Source organism: Crassostrea angulata, chromosome 9 (assembly GCF_025612915.1).
Source record: "Crassostrea angulata isolate pt1a10 chromosome 9, ASM2561291v2, whole genome shotgun sequence".
NCBI lineage: Eukaryota > Metazoa > Mollusca > Bivalvia > Ostreida > Ostreidae > Magallana > Magallana angulata.
This window is the reverse complement of record NC_069119.1, coordinates 30,699,106-30,710,484: the sequence shown is the minus strand read 5'-3', so window position 1 is coordinate 30,710,484 and position 11,379 is coordinate 30,699,106. Positions and strand designations below refer to the sequence as shown.

At 32.5% G+C, this 11,379-nt stretch overlaps 1 protein-coding gene across 1 annotated transcript; it reads right to left on the bottom strand.

Annotated features, from left to right (window-relative positions):
- Positions 1-3,878: 3,878 nt before the first annotated feature.
- On the bottom strand, positions 3,879-10,130 carry LOC128162770 (uncharacterized). The gene is made up of 2 exons (XM_052826148.1): positions 10,007-10,130; positions 3,879-6,795 (listed from the first exon to the last, which is right to left on the bottom strand). Exon 2 carries the CDS (start codon positions 6,793-6,795, stop codon positions 5,059-5,061), a length of 1,737 nt encoding a protein of 578 aa, XP_052682108.1. The 5' UTR covers positions 10,007-10,130; the 3' UTR covers positions 3,879-5,058.
- Positions 10,131-11,379: the final 1,249 nt, after the last annotated feature.

The window sequence follows — 11,379 nt, the reverse complement described above, 5'->3', positions numbered from 1 at the left end:
TGCATTGCATTTTTGTGTTCTATTTTGATACATCAGGCCCATAAGTTGTACTTACTTACGACAATTTTCGAAAAATATTGATAAGATATGGTTTTAATCAATGTTTTTTTTTTTGCTCTATTCTTTAAGTCCAGTTCTAATTTCCCTGATATTGGTTATTATTTTTAGGAAAAACTGACATAGCATGTAAGCATATAATTTCTTGTGTATATGTATTGCTAGAACGTATATTTAACATTTAAAGCTAAGCTTTTAATGATTGAGCCCATTTTGTGCCTAGTATATGACTATTTTAAAAATAATTTATAATAGTTTTTAATGAAAAATGACAATAACAATCCTCAGCCATCTCAAAAATCCATAACATGAAATACAAATTCAGCGCAGAGCAACGCGGACCTCCGAAAGTATAGAAGTAGGACCAGGTGCCTAGGAGAAGTGAGTATCCTTTGCTGACCAGTTGCACCCGCCTTGTGCTCCTTGTCACAATTGGGCGTGTCATAATCGAGGTACGTGTCAAAATCGGGAAAATATCATAATAGGGAAAAACGAAACGATGATTTGGTTTGTTTGTATATATTAAGCATATTTGAATGGCAGTAAATCTGAAATACTGATGAACTAAAAATGATCTTCATGAATCATCAAAAGAAAAATTGAATTCCATTTGAATATGAAAAAATTATGGAGTCTTATATTCATACATTTTTTAAAAGGAGTATAAAACACCACTGCTTCAGTCATAATTGATGATCAAAGTTAGTTATTCTTTTAATAAGAATTTATCCACAAATTATAACCCTTGTATAAATTTAAAAGTGTTGTTATATTCAGACAGATGATCAATGCAAAGAATGTTTCCCAGAACTCTTGATTGTTGCGTATAGTAAACTAAAAAAAACAAATAAAATATAATTAGACACTTAAACATGACATTAAAATTGAAGATTTAAGATTTAATGTTTAGGTTTGTAGTATTAGGATTAAAGTAGAATCCTGATTTTATGGACATTTACAAACGTATTTACTCACATGTACTGGTAAAAATCTGACAATGCCAAAAGCACATTCGTCCACTTCAATAAACTTAATTCGCGTTTAGAATCCTGTGATATTTCTGGTAAAGAAAATGCTAAGTCGTTATACATTATCACTTTCTTTGTGTTGACGAAAATCCTTTTTTTAGCAATAATGATTTCAAATATTGATAAGCAAATATCTTTTAGAAATCCAAACTCTGACACATATTTTTCCCACATGATGCCCATTGATCAATTTAAAACAACTTTAACAGTTCACCATTTTTAACCCAGTTCATATTTGCCTCGGGTACAAAAAATTGCGTTTCTAAGCTTAGAATGATTCATGTTTAGGTATAGAGTTCTCAGACGTTAAATATCAATTAGCAAGATTTATTGACTTTAGGTTTTAGATTCGAGCAAGTTAGAAATCCATGTGCTTTAAGGATACAGCAAATGTGGAGTGTTAGTCGACCTTGACATTTGCAACAAAGGTTTCCGATCTCAGAGGCTTCAGAGATGCCTATTAAGGTCACGTGCCTTATCAGCTTAATGTTGCAGCTAAAGCCGTAAAACTGATAGGAGTCGCAAGAAAAATCAGCAGCAATTTTTTCTTTACATTTACAATCCATCTTGTTGTTCAATCATTTGGTGATTGTGTCAACTGTCCTTTAAAGCTGCAGTATATAAAAATAAGTGTTTATTATTAGAAACAATTGGGTTGGCAATTGTGAAATCGTGTAGAAGCTTTATATGTATTGGAAAAAGAGAAAATTTGCAGTGTTTAGTAGTATTATTATTCCTAAATTCAATTACAATGTGTTACATAATGATTTTGCTGTCAGAAAAGATATATTTTATGTGTATGTGTTCTGACATGGGAAATCTTCAACATTTTGTATCGAAGCATAAGGAACATGTTATCTATTGTTACTAAAACGGAAATTCAATAAAAATAAATTTGTTGGTTGGGGTTCTATTTTGATTGTAATCAACAGACATGCTTCTTCAATAACCTCATCTCTTTTGTTGCTTTTAAATTCTACAAATACGAAGTTTTAAGCACATTTGAAAGTTTTGATGAAAGATAACACAATTTTAAAAAATCATGTCAAAAAGTTTTCTGCTTCTATTTTTGAAAACATTTTTTAAATAACAGTATATATAATTTAAAACTTGATGTGACGAAAATGAAAGAAATTGGTAAAACATTGTGTTGGAGAGATGTCTAACACATTGTGTGATTTGTATATTTATTAACTAATTTAAAAGTACACATGTTTGAAATTGAATAAACTCATACATGTATATTGAAAAAGTAGACCATTTGCAATGAAAGGATTCACGCACGTCACCTAATGAAGAAAAATGTAAATACTTCTAACAGCTATGACAGTGCAAATTTAGAATAGAAATCTTTACAAAAAAATGTTTAAACAGTAATGATGAAATGTCATCAGTCCCGAGGTCACCAACATTTTGAGATTTTTCCACTGTCAATTTGAATTTTCTAAAGTACAATGTATAGATTTAAGCTTGAACACCAGATTAGATTTGAGATTTGGAATTCAGATGATGAAAGTTGATTAAAGCTGAGCCTGTTCTCCTTACTTTAGGAAGTGCACGAAAGCAGTATGTATTGATTTAGAGTTATTTCCTTTACAAAGGAATCACCCATGTCAAACAGCCTGTTACATGTGTACATGTGCAATGTGTAAGGAGGATGTGCGGCTATCTTGTACATTTGAGGATAAGAATGTAAACATTTCTTAAACTGGCTTATTTCTGCCCAAAACTGGCCAAACATGTTGCCAAAAGATATAAAAGCGATGAATATGAGTTCCCACATGTCTTTTTGTTTGAAAAGTATGTATACAAGAACAGGACGATGCCTTTAAAATTACTTAAAACAGCTGTCGAACTGCGCAGCTACAGACTTATTTTGAAGATCTAAAAATCTGAAAAAAATATGAAGGGGGTTCATTGGTGTCCTTTCTTCAACCATTTGATGAGAAATGGTTTGAATTTTGCTAATTTTAAATGTAACTTGAAAAGTTAAAACTTGAGTAGAAACATTTTAGGTAGACATTGTAGATTCAAACTTTTCAAATCAAGTTCTGTTCTCTTTTGCTTCACTCTGCCAAACATAAGTATAAAATTTTGTATTATAGTTAGCCAAATTTACTACACATTAATTTCTTTGTCTTAGGCAGCCCAGATTAGAAATCATATTCTTGGTATATCTACTTTGCACATATTTTTTCTCAAAAATAGAAGATCAAGAAAAACAAGATTTTTTTTTTAAATATGTTATATAATCAATATCTTAAATAGATAGAAAAATTAATATTATAATAAGTCTAGTGGCTTATGTGTCTAATGACAAATTAACTTAAAAGTCTAAATACCTGTAGAAGCGAATTATCATGATTAAAAAAATATATCCTAACTATGAATCCCCCTATAAGCAAAATTGTTAGATATCTTATTTAAGAGTCCACAGAGATAATGCACAGACTGAACAGCACAGTAAAACATGTTTTGCCCAGCAAGCAAGGAGAGCAAAATTATAACAGGAAAATACCTTTTCTTACTTATCCTTAAAATAAATGCACATCCTCGCTCGAGGTTAGGTTTAGAAAACATTTGACACAGGTCAGTATGTTTCAACCCACAAATAAGTGTTTACACATCTTCCTCTGAAAAACTTCATTGCTATCATTTGCGAAATAAAAATGCAAGACTTGCGATAAGGTGTTAATATTTTATCGTTGGAACTGAACATCTCTAACCTAGAACATATCAGACTCCTCATAAGGGGATCCATATTTAACATAAAAATCTGAGCAAACGAACTTCAATTCATACTTATAAAAGATGTCCAGATATTTTTGTAATAGACTTTATTGCACTGTTTTGTCTAACTGCCATTTAACAATGTGTCCCCTGGACTTTTTGTTTCTTTTTAAGTAAAAAGTAAACATTTTAAATTGCAAATGTTTATTGTAATGTAAGTTTTTTAATACAAAAAATGTTGATAGAACTGAGGGTAGAATCATAGAGCGTAAGAGAGCTCGATGGCAGTGGTCATATTTAGACTGTTTTGAGATATTTATATAATAGAAAAGCTCTATAAAGATATAGGAAACTAACCAAATTTTAGATGTAAAATTTATGAATTTTTTTCTTCACTTAAAAATAGTTGATATTTATATCCTTAATTAATAATCAAGCCATACCAATCTGAATCTGTTAAAATACTTTGCATGTGTAAAAAAGGAGGGCGGATCATTAAAGATCCCTTATGGCAAAATCACAGCATAGACCTATTTGTAGATTCAGATAAGTCAAAACATATGGGCTAACGGTTTTAATTCACCTTTATATCTTAACTGGAAACAGTTCATTTTAACCATAGATCTGCTACAAAATATTCAAGATTGATATATTTTATCTCGAGAATTATTCACAGAAATTAAGTACTAACACCAATTAAAAATCCCTCACTATGTTCAGTAGGTTCTTTAGAACCAGAGACAGTTAAATATATCTTTTTTTATTGTCAATCTATTTCTCAAATATGGTCATTAATGTCTGTTTTGATATTTAGAAAGTTTGGTGGATAAAAATGCTTTCTATAAGTTTGATATTCATGTTACTTAAGAAACATATTTTTGGCTATTCCAGAAAAAGTGCTTAATATATCGCATTTGATGCTATTATGAAATATTTACAAAATTATTATTCCTTAGAAAAATTAATATTGAAGAATAGATTTTATAGTAGATAATGGTCAAATTGGGCATGCCTCTTTCATGCATAATTTCTAATAGAATTTAATCACATGTAATTTAGTGAACACTTTTTCAACTTGTATTTGAGTGGTATGGTTTGAATAAATGGTATGCATGTATATGTATTAAAAACAAAATTTAAATAATAATTGATAGCTGAACAAATCATGCCTTAAAATCTAAAAGCTAAATTTGATAGTAAATTGGTTTATAAAACAGTTTGGTTTTGTTGTAACATTACATCATCACTGTAAATACTTGTATACTGTCAGGGTGTTGGTTTTCCATTGTCCCACAATAAGATTGTTCTCATCATCCACACATACACTACAGGGAGACCATGCCCCTTGTTGTTGTTTGAGAAGGAGACACAAAAACTGACCGTCCTGGTCCAAGAGATGAACTGTGTTACTGTAAATATCACACATCAGGATGTGACCCAGGCGATCAGTACACACTCCCCGGGGGTAAAACTCTGACCCCTGACCTGTGTAGGAGAACCTGTGTTGTCCTGATTTTTTCACTACCACTACAGCCTGTTTGATTAAATCGGATGTACAGATATCACCATTAATGTTTTCTGTGATGTAGTGTGGATAACTATATAGTTCCTGTCCTTTGTTGTCCCTCTCTATGCTTTGTATTTCTTTCCCTGTCTTGTTGTATCTGGTGACTTTACCTTTTCCTTCTTTAATCATCCCCAAAAGGTTGTCCCCGTTAGTGCGGGAGGAGTGAATGCTGAGTGGCGTCCAGTCTCCCGTTTTAATGAATTCGGTGATTGTATTATTCAGTGTTATCCTGTTGATGACTTTGTTGTGTTTGTCTGTATAGATAAGATCCCCGTCCTGTGTGATTGTTAGGTTCCCTACATATCTAACATCCTTAGTGTGTATCCTCTGTAGCTGATTACCCTTTTGATCTGTTTGGACAATGTTACTACAATAATCACTGACCCAGAGTGAGCTTGATTTACCTAGTGTTATATGCTGTATTCTGTCAACACCTGGTTCGCCATACTCCCTGACCTTGGTGACAGAGGAAGACAAAGACAGTGTCTGTTTCACGTCAGAGTTTTCTCTACCCTCTCTCATCTGTTTCCCTGTAGGTTTTATGTGTGTAGAAGCAATTTCCATAGCTTTCAAATTTGTTTTCTCTGGTTTAGTCTGAGGAACAGTTATTCTACCCAGTAGTTTGACGACATCCTCCTTGCTGTATCGACCAGCAGTAAATACTGGAGGGATTGGTGTGGCAGTATCTGGTATGGACTGGATTGTTAAGTGTTCAGTAAGTGGAAAAATAATGGGGTTATTTTGTAATTGAGTAGAGGACAGGTATCCATGGAATTTTTTGACAAGGTCTTCAAGATAACAGATGTAATCATGATATGTTTTGTGTTGACTATGAAGCATCTTCCATATTGACCCTTCCATTTTGTTGACTTGTTCTATGTTATCCGATGTCACTTCTTCCACCAACGTTTTTAGAGACTTGGCTTCATCTCTCATGAATGTTCTTATGCTATCCATGATTTTCGTTATTTCTGTGGCATATAGTTTTATTTCACTTTGCAAACGCTTTGCTGTTGGAATAAAGTATGCTTGAATTTTGTGGATTTTCTGACGACATGCCACAGATTTTTCTGTATAAATTGTCTCCAAGTCGGTAAAGGAATGCCCCTTGTGGACAAGCAACGTAGAACACTTGGAGCATAAAGGCACATTGCATTCGTCACAGAGAATGTCTATATCCTTAGTTGGGTGATCCCTGCATTTCTCAACTGGAAATTGATTTTTGCGGTGCCGGTAAGAAACCACTTCATGGTTCCTGGTGTCTGGACTCTTCTCATGTTTGTCCCTGCATTGCTCGCATAGAGGTTGGTGACAAGGATTGCAGTAAAACAGGCAGTTATTCTCACAGTCTTCAAAGCCACAAACCAAATAGTGCTGAGCTGTGTCAGGTACTTGTAATTCCGAATATGCCATCTACAAGTACATGTAATTATTTTTTATGTGTTACGTTTGAATGAATTATTTCACCCATTTTGAAATCAATCAGCTTAAGTGAGAATAACTTCAATAAACAAGAGAACCAACGATTACTTGAGTACCATAGCCCATACACAGACCTGTCGAGGATTCTTGTATATTATCATGAAATAAGTTTCATTCTGAAGTAAAAAAAAAACACTAATATTAAAAAGGTCAAGATTCTGGTAGGAAATAGTTTTCCCATACTTGATAACTTTAAAAATAGGTTTTACGTGTATTTTTATAGATAAACTTAAGATTGCTAGTATAAATGTTCTATAACCTTCTAATAATATGTAACAATGTGTTTATGTAAACTAATTATACATTCCGTCCGATCCTATTATATGAATTCACACTATTTGAAATTTCGGACCCGCCCTAGAGCCAAAATGTCATGTCCTGGGGCATGAAGTTGAAATTTTTAGCAGAGGGTTCCCTGGTCTACATCGTTATGACTTCAATTTTTCTTACAGATGTGTGAGAGTAGAAGATTTTTAAACATTGAATGCAGTAACACTATAAGACCATTTTGATTCCGTTCAAAAGCCAAAACCCCTTCCCGGGGGACATGAAGTTTACAATTTTTGTAGAAGGCTTCATGGTGTACATATCTTTGAATTCAGTTTTTCATACAATTTATGTTACCCTTACCTTAAAGATGTATTATATCTAATTTAAAAAGAATTAGTCATGTAGTTTTTAAGAAGAAATAAAAAATGTTCAATTGATAAAACTTGTCGCACGACGACGGACGACGACGTACGAAAACAATTGCAATAGGTCACCTGAGTGACTCACATGTCCTAAAAATCTTATTAAATGTAGATTTTTAATTACAGAAAACATCCAAATCTTAAGTTTCTTTTAGTATAGTTTGAGACTTAATTATAATTAATGTACTGAAAATCCGACTCTCAAGTTTTAATAACTGTGGAATCATTTTTTTTCGTGAGGGTCAATGTTCGTGGATAGTCAAGACTTTTCTGATTCGTGGAGACGTTATTTCGTTGGTAGTGTAATCAGGATAATTTTAATAAATATCAAACATTTGATTGTGTATAGGTTGGTGGGGATGTAATTTCGTGGAAAAGCTAACCCATTATAGCCGCAAACATTGGTACCCCACGAACAATTAGGATTCCACAGTATCTAATTCAGGGATTTATTTCTTTTTGATGAAAATTTTCACTTTGGCAACAGTGTAGAAATAAAATGGAATCAAACAGCCGTTATAAAACACTTTGCTCTCTGTAGGTAACTGTACATGTTTATTATCATTCTTATATAAACTTATGAATTAAGACCTTTTGCTAATAAACTAAAAAAACATACCTGCACCAGAGTTACTGCTTACACCTTTGGTATTTCAACACGTGTTATATGAAGTCTGTAAGATGTAGTTGAATTTTACCTGATATTTAATTAATGTACAATAAATTAAAAACCTACTTTTATTTTCGATAAACAAGCTCGAGTAAGGTAGTGAACACGCTTTGGCGGATCCAAGTCAGTGGGAGTTACATATATCATCAAAATATATACTTGCAATGAAATAATATTAAATGATTACGTAAACATTGAATAGAGTTAAAAGGGACTTGCATGGACAACCCATGGAAGTTAAGATTTGAAAAATCATTGAATTGAATAAATAAAATAAGCCAATTCGTTTCTTGAATTCGCGATTCTAGGTATGATAAATAGAAGCTAGCGAAGCGCGACTTCTCGCAAGAGAATTGAGTAGAACTTTCCAGAGCGGGCTACCAAGAACGCGGTTTGACTAATTATCGTCATTGCGAAAAGTGTAGGACGGCTTTATTATGTATCGCGGGCAGATAGTCATATCTTGGATTGGACTCTTCTTTAGTAAATATTAAAAAGTAAATAAATAAAATAAAACAATTTGTTGCGATTTTAATTTTAATGGAAAGAATTTTTTCCAGAACCGGGTGCTCAGGAACACGGTCTGAATAATTCATATCATGACGGAGAGTGTGGGGCATGTACTTTGGTTCTGACTACTTTGGATTAAAATATGCAAATAAATAAACGGTCATCCTTCGAAATTCTCATTTGGGACAGTTATGATAAAAATATTGTAAAATTTATCGTTAAAGAACAAAATTTAGAGACGTCCTAAGCATCCATTCACAATGAATTCATTGTTATCATTTTCCACTCGGCTGCAACAAAAAGACTGCATCTAAATATCCAGTCATTCAGTTGCTTTTTTACAATTCAATTTTAAAGAATATAGTAAGAAAGCAGTTTAAAAAATCGGACAGTGTATACGAAAATGAAAAAAAAATATGGTTCACCAGTTAAGCATTGTGCCAATAATGTGTAAAGTGTTAATTCCCGCGCTTGCGCGGGAATTTAATCTAGTAAATTCTGTTCCGAGATTCGCCAGTCGGCATGTTTTTAAGTTGTATGGTTATGCCGCAGCGTGTACATAACCCATTGTTTCCTGAATTTGCAAGGGGTGAAACTCAAATTATTCGCTAGATAGCGCCGCCGCATCACATCTGTCAAGAATTTATGGGGAGTGGAGTGGACCGAAAAACCTTTGCTATATAGCGACTATGGTGATACCAATACAAACGTATAGCAAATAATGTCTTCTATAATGCGTGTGTGATGATTTTAGTCAATCGTGAACAACACACGTGTATGATGTTTGTCAAAATAACGTACTGTTGGGGCGCAAGCAGGGTTTACATAGTTATAGAGATGAAAATGACGTAAAAATGTCAATGATTAAATATTTAATCGTTTCATCGTTTAAATTTATGTAAATAAATTGATGAGGGATATTATGGGCTCATCATTATGGTCGGGGAGTTCTTAAATCTACCATAAACACTTACAAGCTAAATTGAATTTGACAACGCCTCGTCTGATGATAATGTTCACTTCATAATACTCAAAAAATGAATGTTTATTCCTAAACTAACTTCAAAAACATGGGTTTGTTATCCCTTAAATGCAATTTATCAATAGTTCCCGATCTTAAATTTGAAGCAAGTCTTTTATCTATGAAGCACAACAATTAAATAATCTAGTGAATATGCAATTTAATAATGGTGGTTGTTATGAATCTATCTTTAGATAAGACGACTTTTTCGATGCAAATATTCAAAACTTATTGGTTGATTCTACTTACTGCATAACTTGAATGAAACAATGCACAAGTTGATATATCTAGGGATGACCAAATGGAAAGTCCAATTTGCTAATGGTATTCGGCACATCGGCGCGCTCACGCAACAGATTTGGTTTGTAAAATATAGGGCACGTTGTTTTACTCTGTCTGAATGAGTCGAACCAAACTTCCCGTCGAGGCCTCATGTAAAATGATTGGTTTCTAGGCAAATGAACACTGGCGGAACATTGATGGCAGTTGATGCATATAGTGATAAAAATCCTAATATTACTAACCTATTATCACTAAGTTTAATGCTGATGTAAATGCAGTACTTGATGGTTGGATCAGAATTCTTTTTTAATAGAAAATTAAACCAGGATAGAGGTGATTATTGCAAAATTAGAAAAAGGCAAAGCTGGTGTAGCATGATCTTTGGTGATAAAATGTAAGGGAAACATGTGTTGCACGAAAGAATGTTGATATTTGGGTCAAAAGGACGGAATATTGGTTTACTGGCAGGGTTTGCATAATCATACACAATTAGAATATTGATGATTTAATACTTAATCGTGCAGTGTTAAAAATTATGTAAAAAAAAGTGATATGGAATATTACGAGGTTCATTACGGTCGGAGTATGGACATATCTAGTATTTTTTTTTAATTCAGTTTAATGAAATGTTATCCTGTTAGAAGTGCTATTGAGGATTTTTTTTTTAATTATAAACTTTCAATTTTGAATATAAAGCATGTCTTAACATATCATGGAACATGAAGTTAACTTTAATCATGGTGGATCGTTATTAATTCACTATCATTATCTAACTCTGTCAATCCGGTAATTTTAACGGTGATCTTTTTTCGTTTTATTCTTGATCACTTCTACATTGCAAAATATTTAATACGCAGATATTTTATCTAGTATTCTTTGATTCAAGAAAAGTTTTGAATCGCAAAAAATGACTTTAAAAAGTAACATATTTCACATTTTTGCGAATTTGTGACACAAGACAAAAACATGAAAATAAGTAGATATACATAAGAATATTTGGATTATACTTTTTTATGCAGCTTATCACTAAGTCTACGGGTGTTTTTATGTTTTACACAAACTTATATGAACATTGATTCAACTTACTGAATTTCTTCAGAGAAACTATACACAATTTAAGGGGCATGGTCACGATTTTGGTAAAAAATTATTTTTCCGATTTTAATATTCACAATGCTATACAAAGGCATTTTAAATAGGAAACCCAAAATATTGAGTATCATTTGTTGATCATAAGCGAGTAACAGAGCTTGACATTCTTCGCTATGTAAACAAAACGTTTGTTTACATTTTTAACGTTGAAGTAAAAATTTCAATTTTAAAACTAAAACGAATGTGTT